The sequence below is a fragment of the Trachemys scripta genome, chromosome 1, assembly GCF_013100865.1.
Source record: "Trachemys scripta elegans isolate TJP31775 chromosome 1, CAS_Tse_1.0, whole genome shotgun sequence".
Classification (NCBI taxonomy): domain Eukaryota; kingdom Metazoa; phylum Chordata; order Testudines; family Emydidae; genus Trachemys; species Trachemys scripta.
Genome location: NC_048298.1, coordinates 96,843,470 through 96,870,082, shown reverse-complemented (window position 1 = coordinate 96,870,082; position 26,613 = coordinate 96,843,470). Strand labels below are relative to the sequence as shown.

The 26,613-nt window shown below is 42.4% G+C and overlaps 1 protein-coding gene across 1 annotated transcript in view; it reads right to left on the bottom strand.

Annotated features, from left to right (window-relative positions):
• Positions 1-26,613, bottom strand: part of APPL2 (adaptor protein, phosphotyrosine interacting with PH domain and leucine zipper 2) — a 62,014-nt gene that overhangs the window by 23,334 nt on the left and 12,067 nt on the right. The window contains exons 3-10 of the mRNA XM_034756031.1: positions 16,014-16,073; positions 15,517-15,588; positions 11,902-12,094; positions 11,072-11,079; positions 8,317-8,398; positions 8,147-8,205; positions 6,436-6,582; positions 3,501-3,583 (exon numbers count right to left, since the gene is read on the bottom strand). Of these exons, the coding sequence (XP_034611922.1) occupies positions 3,501-3,583; positions 6,436-6,582; positions 8,147-8,205; positions 8,317-8,398; positions 11,072-11,079; positions 11,902-12,094; positions 15,517-15,588; positions 16,014-16,073 (704 nt within the window). The remainder of the gene's footprint in view (positions 1-3,500; positions 3,584-6,435; positions 6,583-8,146; positions 8,206-8,316; positions 8,399-11,071; positions 11,080-11,901; positions 12,095-15,516; positions 15,589-16,013; positions 16,074-26,613) is intronic.

The window sequence follows — 26,613 nt, the reverse complement described above, 5'->3', positions numbered from 1 at the left end:
ACACAAAAAGAACAGGAGTACTTGTGGCACCTTAGAGACTAACAAATTTGTTAGAGCATAAGCTTTCGTGGACTACAGCCCACTTCTTCGGATGCAACAGTGGGCTGTAGTCCATGAAAGCTTATGCTCTAATAAATTTGTTAGTCTCTAAGGTGCCACAAGTACTCCTGTTCTTTTTGCGGATACAGACTAACACGGCTGCTACTCTGAAACCTGTCATTCTTACATAGCGTTATAGCTCTGCTCTGCAATGGCTCATTTCCAGGACTCCCCAACTTTGAAAAGCCCCACTCCCAGAAAAATAAAACCAACTGTGTTCCCTTCAATCCCATGATGTGAGGTTAAAGGCTGATCAATAGATTTGAATTTTAACTAAGTCAGATTGTATTTTAAAATGTGTCAGCTTTTTAGTGTAAGGAACGACAGTCAATATCGGATAGGAGACGCTTGAGTACATTATTTAAATTATAAACATGAAATAGAATATTACTTTCTATGTTTAGAACAGTGTTAGTGATTTTTTTTAACGGTAGTGATATTTAACACTGATATTTTTCCTCTAACAAAACCTCTCATATATGGAGTTTATGTGGGGCCTCAGGCTGGGCTTCCTTTCAGTGGGGCTCTGCTGGGCTCCTGGGGATGTCTCCTCCCTAATTGCAGGGTGGGTTAGGAAGGAAAGGCTGGCATCTCCTAAGCCCATCCACTTGTGGCACCAAAAAATATGGATCAACTCGGAGGATGTATGATGATTCCTTTCTTTTTTTATAGGCTTTGATCACTGAAATAGTTAACAGTGTTACTATTTAAAAGTGTCATCATCTGCATCTTGGTAACTCATGGAGATGAATAGTGCTATTCATGCCTCTTCAAAATATTGTTTCAGTCTTGCTGCAAACTCACACAGACACCACTGCACTGGTTACGCTTGGGTTGTTTTTTCAAGCTTCTATTCACAATCACAACAGCTACAGACTTTTTGTTTTTAAAAGAAAGCTGAGACTCTGCAGCACAAGTGAGAGTCCCATCTGCCTCCAGCTAGTCCTTTGTGCTTCCTCACAGGAGTGTCCACTGGCAGTAGTGTAGCCGGGGGGGGATCAGGAGAGCGGCTACTCCCCTGAGCACTAACTCGGTGCTTCCCAGCACGTCCGGGTCTTCGGCGGCACTCACTTCGGGCTCCGCTGCGTGCATCTTGCGGCGGCTCCTGCGGCCGGTGCTTCTCCTGCTCCCCTCGCCCTCGCTTTGTGGCGGCCGGATGACGCTCCTCCCTGTGCCTGCTGTGGGGCACCTGCTACCTTGCGGCTCCAGCTGTTGCGCCGGGTCTTCGGCGGCAATTCGGCGGTGGGTAATTTGGTGCGGCGGGTTCTTCAGTCTCTGGCAGCAAGACTTGGATTTTTCTTTTTTTTTTTTTCCTTCCTTTTTTTCCTTTGCTGCTTCGCAGCGGGTGGCGCCTTTTTTTAATGTGTTCGCTCCCCCTGCTCTTAGAACCTGGCTACGCCACTGTCCACTGGACTTTGGGAAACCCGGGCTTACTCTGTAACATGTTTCTATGGTCTTAACTAGAGTGTGAAAAGTGCTCTGTATAGACAAATCTACTGTATATAGACAAAACATTCTGGCATCTCATAAATAGAAGGTACATGCTATTTCTGGGGAGTTTAAAAAATGAACTTTAGCCCACATGAATGATTTGAACCATAGGAAGGGATCTTTGTAAGGACTGTTTAATGTGGAAAGGATAAAAGTAAGTCAAAGTAGGAAAAGGGAATATAAAATAAGGAACAGTTTAGTGAAAGCCAGTCACATGCTTTTACATGCCTTTTCAAACAGTCCAGAAACAAGACGGGCGCTCGTTGGAAGTTAGAAGGCAGCAAAATTGAAGCTGAAAAAGAAAATACTTTTGTGCAAACTGTAAAGGGAACTCACTGTTGTGGGATTTTATTAAAGACAATGGCTTAGTGAAAATGAAAAATAATTAGACACTTCTATGAACAAGAATGGCAGCTGCAGTTACGTGACTGTGGATAAAATTATGACTACCAAACTTATGTCCTGAAGCATGAGGATTGATTGCCAGCTGGGATCAGGAACAAATTTTCCAATCTTGGTATAGTATAAAACAGTTGGGCAAGTGCATTGGAGGGGGTTTTATCCCTTCCTTTGAACCAGCTGGCATTAGTCACTATCACATTCAAGATACCAGAGTACATGAACCATTGATCAATTCTGGTATGGCAACTCCTTTCTAGTACATATTCCAGGTTATTTATGACCTTTGCTCTCACATGAATTTATATTTAGAAGGCCACCAAGCCCAGAAGAGGCAGGGATTTGGATATGCCTTTGTTAAAAAACTGGAACCCTTATTTGCTTTTTACAATTTAAGTGTCCCACCTAAAAGTCTGTTTAGTGCTTTATCTAATCTGTCCCAGTTAGAATGTAAGATTTAAAATGTTTTCAGGACTGTCTATAAATTTGGATTTCACTGTCAAGTTCTCGTCTAATGAGCATTAATGATAAGGAAACCAATTTCCATCTCCATTAGAAATGCAAGGAAAAACAAATGTTTGCCAAATGCATAAGGACAAAATTGGGAAAATATTCAGTAAGGGCCTGATCCAAAGCACACTGAACTCAACAGAAAGACACCCATCAATTTCAATGTAGATTCTAAGCTAGCTAGGGCAAGGATTGTCTTTCTTCTATGTTTGTTCAGTACCCAGCATAATGGGGCCCCAATCCTGAGTTTGAGCACTACCATAATATTAATATTCATTAATACTAAATAGGCTTTACATCAGGCCCTAAACTATTAGAAAACAGAAATCAAACAATCAGATTATATAAAACAATGCTATTAAAATGGTTAGGGTTTTTTTTTTGGCTTAGACTACACTTTTCCCCATTTAAAAGTTTTTCAGTGACATCACATACAGCACAAGCTTTTCAAACACAGGTGCTCAACTCCCAAATTTCTGTGCTCATGAAGGGAATTAGGTGTTTATTTACCCTCTTTATGCTCCTAAATGCTGATTTGTGTGTCCAAAGATGGGGTTTTGGATGCCCTTTAAAGGTACCCAGATTTAAAAAACTGGGCGTATGGTCTTATTTAATGTACAGTATTTGGGCTTTATTCCAAAGATCCTCAATTGCCACTGGAAAAAAAAAATCTCTGGCTCTGCTATGCACGTATTCTCTGCAATGCAGATAGTACATTCCTTTTATACACACACACACACACACACACACACACCTCCCTACCCATCTGTTCTTTCACACAGTGAAGTGCAAATGAAATAAAAAAAAAAAATCAATAAACTCTGTTAGTCTGAGCCCAACCCTGCAGCCGTCTGGTGGAACTCCTCTCCTGAGTAAGGACTGCAGGACTGGGCCCTGTGTGGGGCAAGACCCATCCAGGCATAGAAGGACGTTAGTAATCTTGCTTGAATTTAACACAAATAAATACAGAAAACCAAACTGAAACCTAGGTGTTGTGTTACCTTTGAACCATGTTTGAAACTGATGATAAAAAGCTGTCCATTCTTTTGGAAAACATCTCTGCTCCCTTCTTAAAAAAGTTAATCTGAAAAATATAATAAGGGTATTCTGGAAATTATCTAAGAAAGGTTTGTCAATCAAAAAATGGATGGTGGGGAAGGTGCCAAGCATGATCCTGTGGTGACTCATGTCACAGACTGCCATTCAAATCTAAGACATTATTGAAACACCAACCTCTCCTGTCCCACCTCTTCCCCCCAAATATGAAGGGTAGTGACCACACTGACAGTCAAATTACTAATATTAACACTATTAACTGGCCTAAAGAACCATGTCACCCCTCTTCCATCCTCCAGATTTGTCAGCATTGTGCAGAACCTAATTATGTGGCAGTACGCACTACTGTGCCCCATAATTCTGCGTAAGCTGGGGCCAGGATTTTCCCCTTAATTATGCTTATTAGGCCAGGTCTACATTAGAGACATCTGCTGGCACAGCTATGTCAGTCAGGGGTGTAAAGATGTGTATCCATGGCCAACATAGCTGTGGCAGCAAAAGCCCCTACTGCACCTGTAGTTATACCAATAAACCTGTGCTTTTACCGGTATAGCAGGGGGAGGGGACCGGGGCTGGCAGTTTTGCTGGTACAAGCTGTGTCCATACTAGGAGTGCTTTGCTGGTATAGGATACCCATATAGCTACACCACCAAAGTACTCCTAGTGTTGACCTGGCCTGAGATGATCCTCCCTAGCATCTGTGCTCTTAATCTGCGTAACCAGATGACTGCTATGGAAGAAATGGATAGGGGGCGAGGAAAACAACCCCTACTCATTCTGACCGACTACCCTTCCCAAGAAGAGTTCAGTAAGGCTATTTTAGTTAGTGGCTCTTGAGTTAGATGGAAACCTATAAAACCAAGTGTTAATTCATTATTAAAGAATCAAACACTATTCATGCATTAACTATTGGTTCATATTAGATCCCATATCTTATCTTACTGCCATCTCCATGCACAGGAAGAAGCAGCTACAGCATATAGACACTAACAGTTGCTCCTCCCACCAAATTATTTCCAATATGCTAAGCCTCATACTCATCCTCTCTTTGGAAACATGAAACACAAGGCGCGCACATTTTAGCTGATCGATTAATATGGACAACTTACAGTACAAAGACAGATAGGCACTTTACAGCTTCTTATGTATGAATAGGAGTTGGCTTCGGGCTGGCCTGACACTTTGCATTCTCACAGTAACAAGGCATTACCGTATAGGGCATCCAAAGTCCACGATTCCAGCTTGGCACTTTGTTTCCATACAAGCAGATAAGTGGGAATGCCTTGTGTTACTCTGCAGAGAGGCCTCAGTGGTTAAAGTAGATTGAAACAGGAAGGGAAGCGCTTGCTGCACCAGCCCGGGAGGGGGAACTGTGAGAAAGCACTACTCACTCTAGACAGGAGGAGGGAGCATCATTTGATTTTAGCTGGGGGAAAAATCAGTGCAGTCTTCCCCTGCTGCGATTGACACCTGTGCCAAGAGGGAGTAAACTCCCTCTACTGGTGTAAGTGGACAGAGAATTCTTATGTTACACAACTTTTGCACAGGTGGAGATGATTATGCAAAGTACAGGAGAGTTAAGAAACAGACTCACTCTATTTTTGTCCCAAGTGGAAGTATGAAGCAACAGAAATCTCATGCAAAGGCCTGTTCTCATGCGATTTCCAGCAGTTTTGCAGACTAAAGCAGCGTGGATAATTTGCAGAGAAGGCCCTGAACTACTTGACTTTTATGTGGTTTCCCCCTCACTAGATAATACTGCATAGACCAGTGGTCCCCGAACTTTTTACCTCGCAATCTCCCCTTACTCCTGTCCGCACCCCCACCCCCTCCAGACCCATGGCCAGGAGCAGGCATGTGGCTCCAGGAGGGAGGGAGGGATGCGGACACGGGTAAGGGGGCCAAGGCTGGAGCCATAGCTGGGGGCAGGGATGGAGCCTCAGCCACGGGCCAAGGCCAGCAGCCGGGGCCAGGAGTGGAGATGGGTGGCACTTCCTCCCCGCCCCCCATGGGGGCTGGCCCAGGCCCCAGCCATGCCTCGCCCCAAGGGTGTGCCCCACAGGTTGGGAACCTCTGGCATAGACTTATTATTTACACTCAGTAGTTTCAGGTCCTAGTTCTCATTTACATTAAGGACCCTTTACATCATTCTGGCAGTGTAAATGGAACTTAAAATAGAGTGCTCAAAGTGCTGTACAAATATTAATCAATTAATCCTCCCAACACTCCTGGGCAGTAGGTTTTTTATATTATGGACTTGGAAACCAAGGAAGAGACTTGGCCAAAGCCACACAGCAAATCACTGGCTGAGCAAGGATTAGTATATAGGATTTCCAAGTGCACAATCCACTTGACTACACTCTCTCTCCTATTCTCCAACACATGCTCCAGTTCCTGTTCACACAAGACTCCTCATCAGCATGCTGACTATCTCATGCTGGGAAGTAAACTGTCACACAGGTGAGCTTATAAAAGCACAAAGTGAACAATGACAAATTTTGTTGTGATGACAGTTTAGTGTCCATACCATTCAGCCTACTATGTGCTGATTTTGCTTTTGTGTGTGTGTTTTTAAAGTAGTATCTTTATGAATAACTAAATGTCCAACTATCTGACCATAAATAAAGTACAACTTGAGTAAGGCCTTGCAAAATTTGGTTCAATATGCACATTGTTTGAATAGAGAGAGGAAATATACAGGTTCACACAGAAAGAATAAAAATGCCAGCACAACATTTTAACAGAAAACATTTTGAATAAGGTTTTCCCTATTTTCATGTGTCAGCTGCCACAACTCCTTCTATGCCAAAATGTCTTTCATATCCCAGAGACATGTTCCTTTAAGTGACACTTCCACTATCCTGGCTTTACTGTACATACCTGTCCTTGGGTGTATCCTAGCATAGGTTCCATCATTGCAATTCTCTTCCTGTACTGCAGAGCATTCAGGGCACAGTAATACTGTAATGATGAAAGATGCTGCTTCCTCCTTGCATTTGCCACCTCCTTTACTACTTCTGTCTTTAGCTGAATAAAAATTTGGGCAGAATTTAAAACTGACAGTCATGCAATGCACAATCATGTTATGGATATATCCAGATCATTTACTGATTATTTTAATGTCATTATTAAATATTTATTTTTCATTATGGGAAACAATATCTCCATGACAAGATAAAAACAAGCATTAGAAGTAAAACAAAACAATTAATATAGGCTCTACCTGGCAACATATTTAACTGCCTCTCTAACTTTACTTGATGTATGCAGTGTAGTTATAGCTGTGTCGGTCCCAAGGTTTTAGGGAGACAAGGGGGTTGTGGTAATATATTTTATTGGACTGACTTCTGTTAGTGAAAAAGAGAAACTTCCGAGGACCTGAAGAAGAGCTCTGTGTGGTTCGAAAGCGTGTCTCTCTCACCAACAGAAGTTTCACCTCATCTCTCTTCAAGCATATGAGCAGCTCTCTGGGCTATAAATAGCACAACTACTGCATATTTTAAATTGTAAGCATCAGGTTATGACTTTGGTTACATCAGCGTAAGTCTGGAGTAATTTCATTGTAGCAGAGATCAGAACCTGGTCCTATGTGTGTGTAATTCATAGAACAAGTAATTCTGGGCACAAGTCACGATCTGCTGCATCTCCAAGCACATACGTCCAATACAGGAGCTAAACACTGCATTCTGATCTGCAATGCAGATCCCTTAAATCATCTTCTGATCTTTCTAAAAGTGTAAAGCCCCCCTATTGGCCCAATCTTACGTTCTTTGCACACTTTGTACTGAGTGGGAGGCTTGGGCGTGCAAAAAATGCAGGATCAGTCCCATTGACATCACATTCATTTGCTGTAGGTGGAATGAGATTCAATATCCAAAGACCTGCCAGGCACACTGAAGAGGAGAATGTAGTCCTTCAAGCACAGCAGATATATGGCATTATTACATCACTTCAGGTACAAACACCCTGCATCAATAATCCTCTAGTACAGTGGTCTCCAAACTTTTTTGATCGCGCACTCCTATCAGTAAAATTATTTTGAGCACACACCCCCACCGCGCCGGCTCTACCAAAAAAAAAAAAAAAAGCTCCTCCCGCTGCGCACCCCCAAGGATCCTCTTGTGCACCCCACTTTGGAGACCACTGCTTTAGTACAGCATCCTCCCTTTAGCAGGTTGGCAGACAGATGGGTTTTACAGCAGGAGGCCTATAAAAATCTTTGTATTCATTTTGGATTTCTTCTGTCATGAAGAAGTCATCCTTACAGTTCCCCTTGCTGCTTTATGGCCTCAAATTCAACTAAACACTTAAGCACGCATGTGTGACACAGAGGCTGACTCACAGTCCTGGGTGCCCCGAGAAGCAGCACAACATGCCTTACTTGGAACATATAAATAGTTCCTTCAAGTTAGGCACATGCTTCAGTACCTTTCTCAACTGAGGCCTAAAAGCTTTGTTGCTGACTCAAAAGGCAATCATTCGGAGTCTTGAGCTACTGTGGATTCAATCCACAAAACCCAGAATTTTGTACATTTGCCAGTGCTGTAGTTAAAAATGAATAAGAACCAAACTATAAAAGACTTTTGTTTACCTTTTCATTTTCTCTTCTTTTTGGTAATCGGCTATACTTTGCCATGGAGAGATCATGTTCTAAAAACAAGAAGCATTTTCAGCATCATGGCATGGGTATACACACAACATGTCTCCTGTGACATAATTAGTGCATGCCATTAGAAATGCAAACAAAAATATGAAACATACCATTGCTAGCAAGGCCGAAAAGGTCCTTTAAAGTGCTTACTTCTGAAATAAAAAAAGTCCACACTTCAGAATGAAGAGAGAGCTATATACATTGCTCATTCAAGCAGAATCACAACAAAACGAAATCCCTTTATAGATACTTGAAGGACAGTTGCCTACGTCATTTTACTCCTACAAACAGAAATGTGTAATTTATGTTCATGTCTTGAAAATAATAAATGAAGAGCAGCACTTACAAAATATTTGCAATGAGCTGCTGGCATCTCCTATGCCCCCCGTTTGTTTCATCCATTTGGGGCTTGTCTTAAATTATAAACACCTCAAGGCAAGCACAAATGAGTTCCCAATCCTAACAGGGCCTTTGGGGGGGGTCATATGCAATATAAATAATTTCCACCCTCATGCTCTGCTGTGCTTTACATTACTATTCGCTTTACATTACTATTCACTTTACCGATCCACTTCCCTCCTTACTGCAAGAAATACTTCTCTTCCTCCAATGTACCACTTGGTCACATGATGCTCCACTGCTAGTCCCCTGCTGGGACCTCAAGAAAGGAAGCATGGAAGGAAGCACCTGTACACGCAGGTAGGTAAGATTTAGATAAACCTGCTTTACTGTACAAGCTCTGACAATGGAAAAAGATCCCGTATGTTCAGGTGTAATTTATACAAGGAACCTGCAGGCTACTTTGTCCATTACCAAAGAGAAGCTGTCCTTTGCCTAAAAAATCTGCTGTTTTGAACAACATATTGCCAGTGCTTAAATGACACACAGAAAGCCGTGTGCCCACCAGTGACTGCCACAGCATATGAACTAAGGCCCTGATCCGACCTACTTGGGCAGACCTTTGTGCCTTTGCAGAGCCACAGTAACATCAATAAAAAGAACAGGAGTACTTGTGGCACCTTAGAGACTAGCAAATTTATTAGAGCATAAGCTTTCGTGGACTACAGCCCACTTCTTCGGATGCATATAGAATGGAACATCAATGTGGATGCGACTGCTGGGTTGGGACCAATATTAAGGATATTGGGCAAAATGTTCTGATTGGGGTGAGGAAAGGTAGCTAAGTAAATAAGCTGTTTTTCAAAGGTGCTGCTCTCAATGCCCCCTCCCTGTGCACCGTAACTTGCATTAATCTCTTCAGTAAGAATACCCAGTAGGAAATTGTGAAAGGCTTAGAGAGAAATTGCAGGATTTGTGTTCTTCACCAAGGTACCATGTGCTCACATAGACCAAAACTGTGCTGTAGCTCAAGGCCCCCACAGAGTCTGCGTTCCTCTAGTGCAAAAAGTGGGAATTCTGAGGCAGCTTCAAATAAACTAGTACATGAAGGTTTTTATTGCATCCAATATGAAAAATAAGGCTGTAAGTAGACAACTGCTTGTACTATTATTAGTAGTAGTAGTTAATTTTATCCTACACCACATTTTCAGTGGGCTACAGATTTCTATACCGAAAATGCATAGCTGCTCTCGGGAAGCAAGAGATTTTGGCAGCCTGACAGGTAATAGATGGGACTTTGGCATCTACAGAACTGGGAGAAAGTTTGGGTTCTTGACTCCTCTGGGGCTTTAGATAGTGGGGATGAGAGATATCTCCTTGCCCTCTCCCCTCCTATGAACAAGGGCAGAGGTCACTTGAAATTTTGGGTGCAAATTACACACACACACACACACACACACACACACACACACACACACACACACACACACACACACACACACACCCNGTTCTATAACCGCGTGACCACTACATACAACTGCAAATATGCTGAACAGCTCTGCAGACAGACTTCAGAGAAACTGAGGCACCATTTACTGCACTTCACATGCCCCAGAAGGGACCACCTCAAATGAGAAATCATCACAGGCTCCCACATACTGGAGTTTAAAAAAAAACAGTACAGACGCCCCCCGGATTACACAAACCTGACTTACGAAAATCCGCACTTACGGAAAAAGTTCCATAAGCTAGAAATAGGAGGGTTGTGGGGTTTTTTGGGGGGGAGAGGGAGGGAGGAGAGGAGGCGCATAATGGTTGGGGATACGTTTCCTACTTATGCAAAACTCGAGTTACGCAAGGCGTTCCGGATCGTAACGTTTGCGTAAGTCGGGGAGCGTCTGTAAAGTTACTTGGAAATCATGCAAGAAATCCAAAACAACTATAAAAACAAACAAACAACTGATGACAGCCACCCAACACAACAACAAAAAGTGGAACAAACTACAAGTACTCCACAACCACAGAACACGACCTCTGGGATAAACCATGGCACCAGTATCCACCAAGTAGACACTGCATGACCCAAACAGCATCAGTTTATCAAGACTAACCCTCACTGGAGCTGCATTATCTGTGCTCTAAGGGACTGAACTTCTGCCCTACCTCAGAACCTGATACCATACTAACTTGTGGAGAACTAGAAGAATTCTTCCACCCGTCTTCACCTCAAATAATTCTTTCACCAGAATGACGACACCACTCACAATTACCATGTCCCCACAACAGAAGTTGGTCCAATAAAAGGTATTACCTCACCCACCTTGTCTCTCCAGGTGTATTTAAAGCATTTGTGTTTACATTTCTCTTGGGATTTAAAAATTTCTCAGGGAACTAGCTATTGGGCCAAATAATGCTAGGCTTGGTAGTTGTATGATATTTCTGATCCCAGATGGAGGGAATACCTCAGAAAGACCAGGTGTCATTAATTATTAATTATTAATAATAATAATAATTTTGACCTTATACCTTGTTATCTGGAGTATTAAAAACCCACCAAAAACAAACAAATACTGAGTCAACCCAAATAGCTCAAATAGTGTTTGGTTTTAAGCATTTTCCTCTGGAAACTGAATGCATTGCACTACTAAATATAATGCAAAATCAGTTGTCACTGAAGTCAATGGAAAGACTGCCACTGACTGTACTAGGAACTGGATCAGATCTGTAGTCATCAACAGTTTTAACACTTCAACAAAAATGACAGTGGTAAATGTCCAACAGTTCCTCAGGACCCCATAAATTAAGCTTGCTCAAGGAGAGGCTTTGAAGCAAAACGTTTACCGCCACACTATTTACTGTCTAAATACTGGTTTCTCACTTGGGCTGCACCTTGCACAGTACACCCACCTTGCACAAACAAAAAGAAAAACGTCCTTGAACATTAACTCAACTTAGTCTCAGTTCCAAATTAAATTGTAAACAAGTGTTGTTCTTTATACTTTTAATGCTTTAATTTTTAAAAACTTCTCATTTTATCAATATTTTCTTATTTATTTGGATTGATTTTTCCCCTTTTTTGGTGCGGGGGAGGGAAATGGATTAAGGTCAATATTTAAAAAAAAAAAAAAAAAAGCAGCAGCAGCAAGTTAGACTTCTAAAAGCCACATTTAGGCATCTCTTGATTTTAATAAGTGCTGAGCTCCTATTAAGATCAATGGATCCTACACTCTATTGAAGACAATGGGAGTTTTGCCTGAGTATGGATTGCAAGATCAGGGAGAGAGTAATTTAATCACTGCTTAAATGAACACTGATTCTATACAATATGTCTTTCCCCCACTGTCATTTGGAGTGACTCCCAATGAAACTCAACAATGGTTGGGTAGCAGATGTGTTGGTCATATGGTTCATAATCATCTCACTGTTACCTTGTGTTTTTTGTCTGTCTGTTGTAGTTATCTGTTGTCTCATCTTATACTTAAGGGCTTGTCTACATGGCGAAGATTTTTCAGCGTAACTTAAGTTTTCTCGGCACAAACTGCCTTGCACCTACACATAAAAGTTCTTTTTTTGATTCATTCAGTAGCTATGTTTAACCCTTATTGGAAAAAACTTTCCCTTGTAGACAAACTCTTAGTCTATCAGCTCTTAGAAGCAGGGACTGTCTTTTTAGTCTGTGTTTGTACAATGCCTAGCACAGTGGGGCCATGATGTGTGACTAAAAACGCTAGGCTGCTACTACAATACAAATTAAAAATTCATCGTTATCTTCTTTAACGCATGGAACGGGGTGTAGGGGTGGACTATGGAGGAGATAAATAGAACCATTCAATAACCAGTGCAAGTCCCTGAGCAGTGATCCAGGGAAAAGCCAAATAGGTAAGGAGGAGTGTCACAGTGTGTTACAGCTGCTACCACAACTTACACACCATAGCAGTGGCCACAGCTTCTGCACCCGAGTTCAGTGGGTTGGGTGAGAGGATACTATGCACTTCAATCCCCAAAGCTTGTTTACTCAAGATGTGCATGGTTGATGAGGATTTCAGCCTAAAAGCTTAATTTAATCCTTGCCTGATCTTTTTAAAGGATTCAAAGAGCATTTCAGTTCCTTCACACTTGAGCCTTTGAGTAGATTTCATTAGTAATTAGCCTCCATTAACCACATTCTTTGTTAATGCTCTACACAACAGAGTCAGGACCATTTCCCACTGCTAGAGCGTCTCTTTCCTTTCATTCGTGTAAACTGAAATGTATTCACAATAGGAACCATTACAAATAAAGGATCCTATTCATAAATGCTTTACTCTCATGGCAAGTCTCTCCCTCCCCTCTCCCCCCACCCCCAATTTCTGTAGGTATCTCTTTAAAATCCAGACCAGAATGTGATCCAGCACATAAAGACATGTTTTGTGGCATGTTGTTATATATGGATGGGGAAGTCCCTTTTTCCATGTCAATAGCAGCAGGGAGAGAGGGTCAGACTGGGCTCAGCTAGGACGCCCATGATCATGCTGGGGTTTGGCAAAAGGTTCCACAGATGAGACCAAAGATGTGATGTTCTATATACTGTCAGGGATTACTGAGAGCCAGGATGCTACTTGTCTGGATCCCTAAACGTGGTTGCCCGGTAAGGCCAAGTTCTGCAAACGTGTTCTTCCTGTCAAGTCTGCAGAGGCAGGGAACCAGCTTGGAGGGGTTACGTGGCTGTAGAGCAGTCGTAACTGGGATTCAGTAAACTCCATGGGGCACAGCTGACAGGAGGCTGAGGAAAGGAAGGAATGGGCAACTTAAGAGGAAAAGCCTAGATTCAACAAAATGGATTCCGTGCTCACAGCTAGCAAAGAGTAGGGCTTTGTTTGTACCTTGGAGGGGAGAAAACATTGATTTTTGACCTGTTTATACTCCAGTAAGAGTGGGCAATGCTTTGTGTGTGTTCTGAGAGAGCCTGTTATGTAACATTAACCATCAGTCCTTTTAAAGATCACCAGAAAGAAATGGCATGGCAGGAAGCAAGTAAGGGCTAAATTAATCTTTGGGGTAACTTTGATTAAGTCAATGGAGTTACATCATGCTAATATTTGAGCTTATTTAACCAAGTTTTGTTATTCTGTCTAAATTAGGCCCCAATACAACCCTTTGCCTTTTTACTTTAATGGCAAACAAAAGTTAAAAGTAAACAAACAGGTAGTAGCGTATTTCTGATTATACAAGCACAGACCCTGTGGAACCTAGAAGGGATGAGGTAAGACCAAAAAAGCCACTCCGACACTAAGGTCATACAAGCACCTAGATACTCAGACCACCCGGGAAACATTATTTCATGCCCAGTGAGGCCATATTTAGAAAAACTCCCATTTCTTAGCAGTGACATGCACTGCCTGGAGAGAACAAAAGCATTGTGTACTCAATTCTGTAGCCTGATTTAAACCAACCCTCTTGCCATCAAACTCCTGCTGAATCCTACAGCATAAAATTCTATGTCATCTTGTGGTGACTATTTGAAACTTCATTAACTGTTGCTTGTGATGCTCCTTTCCCCGGAAAATATGGGCACCGATTGCAGAGTTTAATGCTTAATAGTGTAAAGGCCTTTTCTATCAGAAGGAGGAGATCATAAACTAGCCCAATCCAGTTGATACTTGACCCATTTCAGAATCTCCCCTAATTCCCCTGCCTGTTTGGCAAAGCCCTTGCATTGAGGATGATGAATTGCAGGGGGGGGGGGGTGCTCAAAGAGGTTGAATGGCCCAGATTCACAAAGACCAGGACTTTCAATAGAAGTTATGAGTCTAAATATCTTTGTGGATTCTGAGCCAATATTCCCAGCACTCCCCTAGTAATACAAATTGGCACACTTCTTAAGGGATGCAATCTACTCCCCCTCACACATATGGGAGTGGGGTGCAGAGCTGGGACATTGCTCTCCCACAGGAGCGGTATGCTTCCACGGGAGCATCCCAGTAGCAGTTCTACACTCCCCTGGGCACTGGGATTGCAACTCTGCCCAATCCTTACCTGGTGTAGAATAAGTATTAAATGAAAGAAGGAAAGTTAGCTTATTCATTAAGGAAATACATAGGTGTCGTAAAAACGGACCTCAATAGCATGTAGAAGGAAGGTCTTAAGAATAATGAGTTATAAGGCGAAATGGAATGAAGTAGGCAGGATGTCTGGTTCAAAGAATAACTAATGAAATAAGGGGAAGTTTCTAAAAGGAAGGCCTCTGACTGATAGGGATGCCTACAGGCAATAAGAGAAAAAGAATTTCTCTTAAAAGGAGCCAACATGGACCTTCCCACCCCACCTACCAGTGTTATGTCCCATGTGAACCCAGGTGCAACAAAAAAGCTGTTGGTCAGCAGGAAGGAGGGAACAAGATAAGAAGAAAAGGCCTAGGGAAGAAAAGAGGTGGTATATCTTGTCTGGATTAAGACTGGAAATAAGGGTGAACTGTCTCCATTTGGTTTTTAGCTGCAGTCAGTAATTGGCAATGGCATCACTTGTTTGTTAAAGGGTATAAAAAGTGAACTCCTCAAGGGTTCATTGCTAATTCCTGACCATGCTGGAGTCAGCCAATATGGGTCTGAGCACTACTGGGATTAGCCTGTTTTATAAGCATTTGATCAAGATACTTACAATGTTTTGTTACTGTTTGGCTGTAGTAAATTGCTTATTATTTAGGCTTTTAAGGCATGTTTAGAGCAATTGTATCAGTACCATTTGGCCTTTGGATTTAATAAAGGAATTTATGGTTAAATTAGTGTTCGGTGATTTCCCTTATTAATATTTTCAAATATTATTAATAATTCCAAACACAAGGGTTATATAAAGGGAGTGGGATTTATTACTCCTTCCCTTCCCTTCCATGGTCGCACAAAGGCCAGGCAGAATTTAGCCTTTAGTAGTAGTCAGAGGAAAATGGCTAAAGAGGCAGAGAACATGATGATATTGCTATAGGCCATTTAAATTACCTCATCCACTACTTTTGAAAAGTAATGAAGGGTGGATATCACTTCTTCATCTCCTTTACCCAGGGCAAAATTCTGAAAATAAAAATATATATTGATACTGTAAGTTAACAAGGTCATTATACAGACAATATGTCGTACTACATATATGTAAAAATAATATACTACTTTCATACATGCACTTTATATTTTAATTTCCTTGTCTAAAGGAATAACGTTTATCTGTTTTATTTAAAAGGAATGGTCGTACCAAGAATAGGCTGCTTTGCATCTTCATTAATTTACTAACGAACGTTTTGGATGGGATTTTCAAAAATACTCAGCGCTGCTCCCACTGAAGTCAACAGGCGATTTCCCCCAATGGCTTCAATGGGACCCGAGTTAGGCCAATGATGAGCCATTTTGAAAATCCTACCCTTTGAATAGATTTTTCATACGCACCATCTAATCAGCTGAATGTTGAGACTGTTACCCTTGCAAACATAGAATTTTAGACGTACCTGCTTTTCATATGCAAGAAGCTGCTTGGAAAGCTGTTGTGTGGCTAGACACATTTCATTCTACAAAACAAAAAGGAGAGTTTAGTAGAGGTAACCAAAAATATTTAGAATTACTGTTGTTACCACTGTATTATTTGGATAGTGGTAGTGTTTATAGGCCACAAACAGGACCAGGACCCTGGGGGATATACACACACTGCAAGTGACCTTCCCTGCCTCAAAGATTTCACAGTCTATGGGTATATCTACATTGCGATAAAAAACCCACGGCACCCAAGTCTTAGAGCCCGGGTCAGCTGTCTCAGGCTCGCGAGCCTGGGACTGTGGGGCTACAAATAGCAGCGTAGATGTCTGGGCTCGGGTGAAGCCCGGGCTCTGAGATCCTATCATCTGTGGTGTCTCAGAGCCCAGGCTCCAGCCTGAGCCCAAACAGCTACACTGCAATTTTATAACCCTGCAGCCTGAGCTGCGCAAGCCCAAGTCAGCTGACCTGGGCCAGCCATGGCCATGCTGTGGGTCTTTTATTGCAGTGTAGATGTGCCGGGTGGCTCTGATTCTGCAATTACTCTAGCACATGCTTAACTCTGTGTACATGAGAAGTCCCAAAGCCCTCCACCAATTCATACGACCCATGGCCAGTTGGTGTGAATGAGGCTTGGTCTACATTCGATTTTAGTATGAATTTAACTGATTGGTTAGAAGTATGATTTTTTTTACTGAAATAATTACATTGGTACACGGATGCAGTTATACTAGTTTAAAGGTGCCTTATATTAGTATAGCTTATTTGCCTAAATTCACTGGAATAAGCTGTGCCAATATACAGGTTATACCAGTTATACAGGTATCACTGCATCCACACTAGGGGGTTGTACTGATATAACTATACAGGTTTCAAACTGTGGTAGCCGTACAAAGCTGTGTGTAGAGCAATGCTTAGAGCAATCCCAAACGGGCCAGTGGAACTATTAATATGCATCAATTTAAGTACACTCATAATGGATGGATTGCAGGACTGAGCCCAAATTCAAGAGTAAAAAGAATAGGCGGTTTGCTGACACATGGCTAGTCTGGGAGTAACTTTGCGACCAGGTACATTGAAAAGGTCACAAACTATGCCTGATGCTCCCCTTCCCACAGAATGCATTACACAGCAGCTTCTAAAGAAGTCACAAGTTATAACTTCCCACTTAAAATCTGCAATCCAGAGGAGGAACTAGTGGAAAGAAGTGGGGAGGAATAATGAGAAGGGATGGGAAAGTAGCCCCAGAACAGGTGAAATCAATCAATCTAAGCCAAAGAGGGGAACTGGTTTAGCCACTGAACCCTAAGGCCAATTTAAAGCACCACCATTATTTTGGCGCTACTAGCAATTTCTGGTCTGTAGTGCTCATGTTGCAGACTGAGGCCAGACACAAACTGCACCCCACAGTCTCAAGGATTTCTCTCCGTTACTCCTTCTCACTCACAGAGATTCTGTGTCTTTAGGTGGTAGGGTGGGAAAGGTGATTTAAAAGGGCCCAAAGGCCCCCAGCCATAGCACAGCAGGGCTAAGGCAGGCTTCCTGCCCGCCCTCGCTCCCCACCGCTCCCGGAAGCGGCCAGCACATCCCTGTGGCCCCTGGGGAGAGGGTCTCCACGTGCTGCTCCCTCCCCAAGCGCCAACTCCGCAGATCCCATTGGCTAGGAACTGCGGCCAATGGGAGCTGTGGGGGTGGTGCCTGTGGGCAGTGGCACACCAAGACCCCTTGGCCCCCCGCATACGGGTTGCTGCCAGAGGGGTGCGTTGGTTGCTTTCGGAAGCACAGACACACTGACCTCCTCCCGCACCCAAACTCCCACCCAGAGCCCGCACCTCCTCCCACACCCCAACCCCCTGCCCCAGCCCTGAGCCCCCCCAGACCCAAACTCCCTCCCAGAGCCTGCACCCTAACCCCTCCCCCAGCCCTGAGCCCCCTCCCACACCCAAACTCCCACCCAGAGCTTGCACCCAAACTCTCTCCCACAGCCTGAACCTCCTCCCGCATCCCCTCCCACACACAAACTCCCTGCCCCAGCCTGGTGAAAATGAGGGAGGGGGAGAGCGAGCAACGGAGGGAGGGGGGATGGAGTGAGCAGGGGTGGGGCCTCAGAGAAGGCACAGGACAGGGGTGTGGTCCCAGGGAAGGGGTGGGGCAGGGCAAGGGTATGTGGGTTTACGTGATTAGACAGTTGGCAACCCTACTGGGCAGGCATGTGAAAGCCCTGGCCATGCCGGAAGAGCGTGCCCAGCAGCTCGCTGGGCACCAGTCAGTACAGGCACAGCACCACCCAAATGTCAGGCAGACCGCGTTCGCGCGGGCACAGCTTGTGCATGCCTGGGGGCCCATTGACTGTTCTGCCCTGGGGCCCGGAATTGCTGTCTGGAGGTCAGTTAGGTTGCAAACCCTATCTCTCATGTGTTTGTACAGCACCAAGCACAAGAGGGTCCCAATCCCAACTGAGGCCTTAGAGTGTTACCAGAATATAAATATTTATTACTAATAACCATAATGTAGAAGTTTAGCTGAAAGACACTCTGAGCTAGTATTGGGGCTGTTCTCACATAGAAGATTTCAACAACAAATAGTATTTAAATAGTACTGAGAAAACAATGTGAAGCTCCTGCAACCCCATGTTGCTATTAGTATTGTGACAGCACCAACAGGTAAATGTGAAGATGCTGGGCTTGAAACACCCTCACACCTCTGCTATTTGCCCTCAGTGTCTTCCTCTGTGTATCAGAAACCTAGCAAGTGGGGGAAGGCCAGGGTAGGAAAGGAAGCAAGTTCTACTCTCAGCTAAAGCAGTAGAGTTAACCTACATTTATATCTGTGTAAATGAGAGCAGAATTTGGCTTGGGATATGTAAGAGGGAGACTAAAGATTCCAACAGCAGAAGCTTTGTCACTAGCCAAAAAGGTCTTGTTTGTTTCACTGCCATAAAACTGGTGTAAAAAACTGGGGAATCAGGTCTTATATATTTGCCCTGGCTAGATCCCTCCTTTCTCCAATTATTAGTCCTCTGAATTATTTCTATTTTAGGAGTTCAGATTTTTTTTAAAAAATGAAAAAATAAAACCATAGCTTGTTTGTGTAAGTCAGAGCAGCCTCTACACTGCTCTAATTTACACCAATGGGCCAGAGCTAGAGCAGACGTACCATTAGAATCAGGGAGGCAGAACCTGCTCCCTGATGGCTTCCTCTGCCCTTCTGTGCAAGCACATCTTGGTATAGGACAAAATCTGAGTGAAAGACTCTAGAAACAGTCTTTGCATGGGCCTCTGCAGCATCTTAACTCCTCTGCAGAGTCACTGTTTGCAGGGGATGAGGAGTGGTAAAGTCATGTTCAGGCCATGGAAAAAACAAAGGCCATATTCTGTCTAGCAGGGTATCTACATGAATGGCTGCAATGTAAGCATAAGACAGATGTTGGCTCTCCTAGTTCTGGCCCCCTTAGATCATGAAGATGGTTTTTCACAGGCCCTAAGCGATTGGAGCAGCGAGTGCAGAGAGCTGTTCTACGGCATAGCCAAGGGCTCGGGGCCTGGTACTTGACCAGGCAATGGCCGCCATATGCAGACCCCATAGAGAGTATTAATACTCTCGACAGGAATAGAGAGAAAAGAGGGAGAGGGCTGATATTTACCCTGGCAGACAGCAAGCACAAGGTCTCCATTCACTGAAATACCACTGAAGCCAATAAGACGGTGCTTTCAGTGGTGCATAGGCCTTAGGGCTGGCTATGTGCACTGAGGTGAGTGCCATCCTGTCAGAATACAGTGCACACTACTACCGCCTACATGTGAATCCATGTGGGGTTGCTAATGCTTAGACACACACACACCCCTACCTCTCTCTACCTGCCAGATTGTGACCCTATTCTCGGTATAAAATTTTAATTATGTCATTTCCAAACAAACAGAAAACACTAGCACACAAATCAAGTTAATCAGACAGGTGTAAATACCGCCATATTACCCAGGGACAAGATGCTCTGCTCAGCCTGTGGCAACATTGCTTAATTAAAAACACTTTTTTGGGGCAACTCCAGCTTAACCCTCCTCCAATTTATTCTCAGTCAGACTTCTCTCTGGCACTGTCTTGTGCCCCCTTCCTCTCTTGCCACCATTAATCAACTGAAGGGGTTAAAAGTTGTTGTTTGCATTGCTTGTATTTACAGATCCATGAAGCCCTTGGAATCCATTCTAGCAGTTAATTCAATTCCATACATTTCCCCCTGGAATACAGCAACATACTATTATCCTGAATTGGCTGAAAATAACGTGTTGATTAAGTTGAAGAACAAACATTATTTGTTTGTAAATGTACTTTTACCATTAAATAATTAAACAACATTAGAAAAATCTCTTGGAAAACAGTGGCGCAAAGTAAAATAAAGACTATTATAAATTTTTTTCCAACTGTTCAAATTACTCTCTGTCACAATACCCCACAGCTCCTTCTGAAATTTCAGAGTTAATCAAACGCTTCTGTAGTGGGAAAGTTAGTAAGGACAGATTACTGACTAGAAAACATATTGAAAGCCTGAGCAGTCTGATAAATCTAAGTGAGGGCAAAATTCATTTTCGTTAGTACTATACACACAAAACACATGTATTTTCATTAGCTGATTTTATAGCGGGGAAAAAATCCCCAGGGAAATCATGTACAAATGTTTATTGAGAGGAAGAGAGGACCGGACAGAAATCCGTTCTAATTAAGCAGTGATGACCCTGGATGAATTATTTCATTTAGTTTTGAGCTTAGCTACCAAGTGCTCAGAGCTGTAACGGAAAAAGTAAACAAAGATCTACCAGCATCAGATTACATGGCTGTGATAAAGAAGACAACGTAATGCATCTAAATCCTCTCTTTACCATATGTAAATGAAAAAGGGACTGTACTTGAAATGCGCTGTTTCAACACTTTAGTCAACTCTGGGCCTGATCTCACTTTCATTCAAGTCAATGGCAAAATTCCCATTTATTAATTTTTGGATCTGAACTTCCCCGAAGTGTCAGAGTGTTCATCTCTGGGCTTCTGGTGTGACTCTACCTTTTATCATCATCTGTCAAGCACACAGCTAGTTACCTGATGCAAGAATGGGCTCTTCCTCCCTCCAGTTCATAATGAAAACTCAGCTGCACTTACATACAATTTAGCTGTGAGATAGTCCATCATTTCTCAACACCTTTTCTTTCTAAATAAGTTCTGTGGTAAAAATATCAGTCAGATTTAATTAAAATTGGAATTAACCCTAATTTTTCAATAGTGGATAGTTACATATAATTGTCTACAAGATTCCAGATAAGAGTACCTGTAAAGGATTCAACTGAGATATACAATTAGCTTTAAAGGCACTGAACCACCTCATCTTGTCCAACCCCGGTATGATGAATCTTTCAGCATATCTACTTCTCTGTGCTCAGGACAGCATTTTCAAAACTTTGCATGTAAACGAGCGTGGAGTAATACAAAACTACTTTGCATAGCAATGGCAGATGCAGGGGGGAAATATAAACACACACACCCTGTATACACAATGGTGTGCAATAAAGTTTTAATTGGTATGCTTTTGGGATACCTAATTGCTCACAGATAGGAAGAGGAGGGTTGGGTGGCTAGGGGAGGATGTCCACAAAGGATTTATGGATTTTCCTTCTTCTGGGATCATGGGAAGTATCCAACCTTAAACCCAGGCTCAGTTCAAATGGAGCTGAGGCCTGAGATGAATGTGTTACCCAGCTCTGTCTATATGCACATATCTCCTCCTTCTGAAGCACTCAGCGGTCTGGCAATCGGAAAAATGCTACCATTGTAATGATTTAACTTTGCAGAGAGAATGCTTTAGAAATTAAGATCCCAATGTTGGGAGATGCTGAGATCCCCTAGTGTTGAGAGTGATCAGTAGCTCACGGGATCAGGCTATTTTATAGCTTTCCCTGTTTAAGCTGATTCACAATGGCGTGTTCAGTCCTCACAAGTAATGAATGGCTTGAGGAAGGATCATCTGAGAGGAAGAGAAAAGATACAAGTCATGGCTCTGCAGTAAAACAGTGCCAGCAGCTACAGCAGGATTCTAGTTCTGGAGAGGAAAAAAAAAAATCTTAGCTGGTTTGCAGGGAAACTGTAATCAGCTGAACGGTTATGATGTGTTCTCCTCTCTGTAACACTCAGATCTCCAAATTCTGCTCCACAGACCACGGGCATAGAACATAAGAACAGCTGTACTGGGTCAGACCAACGGTCCATCTAGCCCAGTATCCTGTCTACCGACAGTGGCCAATGCCAGGTGCCCCTGAGGGACTGAACCTAACAGGCAATGATCAAGTGATCTCTCTCCTGCCATCCATCTCCACCCTCTGACAAACAGAGGCTAGACACACCATTCCTTACCTATCCTGGCTAATAGCCATTAATGGACTTAACCTCCATGAATTTAACAGCATTTAAAAGAGAACTGGATAAAGTCCTAGCCTTCACAACCTCCTCAGGCAAGGAGTTCCACAAGTTGACTGTGTGCTGTGTGAAGAAGAACTTCCTTTTATTTGTTTTAAACCTGCTGCCCATTAATTTCATTTGATGACCCCTAGTTCTTGTATTATGGGAATAAGTAAATAACTTTTCCTTATCTACTTTCGCCACATAACTTATGATTTTATATACCTCTATCATATCCCCCCTTCGTCTCCTCTTTTCCAAGCTGAAGAGTCCTAGCCTCTTTAATCTCTCCTCATAGGGACCTGTTCCAAACCCCTAAACATTTTAGTTGCCCTCTCTGAACCTTTTCTAGTGCCAGTATATCTTTTTTGAGATGAGGAGACCACATCGGTACGCAGTATTCAAGATGTGGGCATACCATCGATTTATATAAGGGCAATAATATATTCTCCGTCTTATTCTCTATCCCCTGTTTAATGATTCCTAACATCCTGTTTGCTTTTTTGACCGCCTCTGCACACTGTGTGGACGTTTTCAGAGAACTATGCACGATGACCCCAAAATCTTTTTCCTGATTTGTTGTAGCTAAATTAGCCCCCATCATATTGTATGTATAGTTGGGGTTATTTTTTCCAATGTGCATTACTTTACATTTATCCACATTAAATTTCATTTGCCATTTTGTTGCCCAATCACTTAGTTTTGTGAGATCTTTTTGAAGTTCTTCACAGTCGGCTTTGGTCCTAACTATCTTCAGATAAAAAGGCATCTTCTCGGCTTTCTGTGAGCTCAGGGGTGAAAACATCTATCATCTGCAAACTTTGCCACCTCACTGCTTACCCCTTTCTCCAGATCATTTATGAATAAGTTGAATAGAATTGGTCCTAAGACAGACCCTTGGGGAACACCACTAGTTACCCCTCTCCATTCTGAGAATTTACCATGTATTCCTATCCTTTGTTCCCTGTCTTTTAACAAGTTCTCAATCCATGAAAGAACCTTTCCTTTTATCCCATGACAACTTAATTTACGTAAGAGCCTTTGGTGAGGGACCTTGTCAAAGGCTTTCTGGAAATCTAAATACACTCTGTCCATTGGATCCCCCTTGTCCACAAGTTTGCTGACCCCTTCAAAGAACTCTAATAGATTATACTGGAGATATCCCATCTCCTAGAACTGGAAGGGACCTTGAAAGGTCATAGAGTCCAGCCCCCTACCTTCACTAGCAGGACCAAGTACTGATTTTGCCTCAGATCCCCAAGTGGCCCCCTCAAGGATTGAACTCACAACTCTGGGTTTAGCAGGCCAATGCTCAAACCACTGAGCTATCCCTCCCTTTACAGAAACCATGTTGACTTTTGCCCAACAATTTATGTTCTTCTAGGTGTCTGACAATTTTATTCTTTACTATTGTTTCAACTAGTTTGCCCGGTACTGACGTTAGACTTAACAGTCTGTAATTGCCGGGATCACCTCTAGAGCCCTTTTTAAATATTGGCATTACATTAGCTATCTTCCAGTCACTGGGTATAGAAGCCAATTTAAAGGGCAAGTTACAAACCCTAGTTAATAGTTCTGCAACTTCACATTTGAGTTCTTTCAGAACTCTTGGGTGAATGTCATCTGGTCCCGGTGACTTGTTAATGTTAAGTTTATCAATTAATTCCAAAACCTCCTCTAGTGACACTTCAATCTGTGACAGTTCCTCAGATCTGTCACCTACAAAAGCCAGCTCAGGTTTGGGAATCTCCCTAACATCCTCAGTCATGAAGACTGAAGCAACGAATTTGTTTAGTTTCTCTGCAATGACTTTATTGTCTTTAAGCGCTCCTTTTGTATCTCGATCATCCAGGGGCCCCACTGATTGTTTAGCAGGCTTCCTGCTTCTGATGTACTTAACAAAATGTTTTTTATTACCTTTGGAGTTTTTGGCTAGCCGTTCTTCAAACTCCTCTTTGGCTTTTCTTATTACATTTTTACACTTAATTTGGCAGTGTGTATGCTCCTTTCTATTTACCTCACTAGGATTTGACTTCCACTTTTTAAAGGATGCTTTTTTATCCCTCACTGCTTCTTTTTCATGGTTGTTAAGCCACAGTGGGTCTTTTTTAGTTCTTTTACTGTGTTTCTTAATTTGGGGTATACGTTTGAGTTGGGCCTCTATTACGGTGTCTTTAAAAAGCGTCCATGCAGCTTGCAGGGATTTCACTTTAGTCACTGTACCTTTTAATTTCTGTTTAACTAACCCCCTCATTTTTGCATAGTTCCCCTTTTTGAAATTAAATGCCACAGTGTTGGGCTGTTGAGATGTTCTTCCCACCACAGGGATGTTGAACGCTATTATATTATGGTCACTATTTCCAAGCGGTCCTGTTATAGTTATACCTCTTGGACCAGCTCCTGCGCTCCACTCAGGACTAAATCGAGAGCTGCCTCTCCCCTTGTAGGCTCCCATACCAGCTGCTCCAAGAAGCAGTCATTTAAAGTATCGAGAAATTTTGTCTCTGCATTTCGTCCTGAGGTGACATGTTCCCAGTTGATATGGGGATAATTGAAATCCCTCACTATTATTGAGTTCTTAATTTTGATAGCCTCTCCAATTTCCCTTAGCATTTCATCATCACTATCACTGTCCTGATCAGGTGGTCCATAATAGATCCCTAATGTTATAATTCTTATTAAAGCATGAAATTACTATCCATAGAGATTCTATGGAAACATGTGGATTCACTTAAAATTTTTACTTCATTTGATTCTACATTTTCTTTCACATATAGTCCCTCCCTGCACGACCTGTTCTGTCCTTCCGATATATTTGGTCCCATTGTTTGTCCTCAGTCCACCAGGTTTCTGTGATGCCTTTATATCAATATCCTCCTTTATCACGAGGCACTCTAGTTCACCCATCTTATCATTTAGATTTCTAGCATTTGTGTACAAGCACTTTAAAAACTTGTCACTGTTTATTTGTCTGCCCTTTTCTGATGTGTTCGATTCTTTATGTGAATGTTTTTCGTCTGATCTGGCCCCTACATTATCCTCTTCCATCCTCTGCTCCTGACTATTAACCTAGAGAATCTCTATCAATAGACTCTCCTCTAAGAGAAGTCTCTGTCCGATCCACATGCTCCTCTGCAGCAGTCGGCTTTCCCCCATCTCCTAGTTTAAAAACTGCTCTGCGACCTTTTAAATGTTAATAAACTTGCTTCTAGGCCTGGTGACAATTCCAAAGCTCACCAGCAACAATGAAATGGAGTTCCACAGAGTTGTAAATACAATATTCATCATCCATTTAAATCCTGTTTACCTTTAACTGTCTTCTTATTTACATTTGGAGAATACATCACAGGACGTGCCCCTCATATAAATAATGCACACTTGTGATCAATACGGCATCATAAATGTACATGGTGCTTTACAAAATCAGTGTTGCCAACTCCACTGATTTTATTGCAAGTCTCGTGTTATATGATATCTGATTTAAAGCCACACATGGTTACATGAGAATCTCAACTTTCACTGAAAACAAAAGCCCTTATGGTTGCAGAGAAAAGCTTGAAAAGATGACCAGAGTGCAGCCACAAAGCTTAAAAACCAGAAGGCAAATAAAAGGAACACATTTATTATTATTATTATACTATTAATAATAAATAATAATAAATACCCATGATTTTAAACCATTCTCATGATTTTGTAGAGCCTGACTCACGATATTTGGATGTTTCAGATTGCAATACGGCAAAATAATAAGTAACGAAGTCTATGTTCCCAAAGAGCTGGAAACTCATTCATGGATCCAAAACCTTATGAAATCAATTAAAAGTCTCCCATGGACTCCAAAGGGCTTTAAATGAGGCTTTCTGAGCCCCAGGAGTGGTCTTAGAGCCAAAAAGAGGCATCACTGAGAGAGCGTAAGGATTCATGAATTAAATATGGGTGGTGGTGGGATGAAACTAGTTTGAAGAACAAACTAAAGGAATCCTAGGCAGCTCCAAATTACATAAGTGATGCTCAGTGCTGTCACTTTGCTTGGTAGCACCTACCTAATCCTCAGGACATTTTCTCCAATGTCTCTTTGCATAAAAATATTTTCTTTCTGCATTGCTAAAGGCAGCATTAGATTGCTTCTAGTTCTCGCCC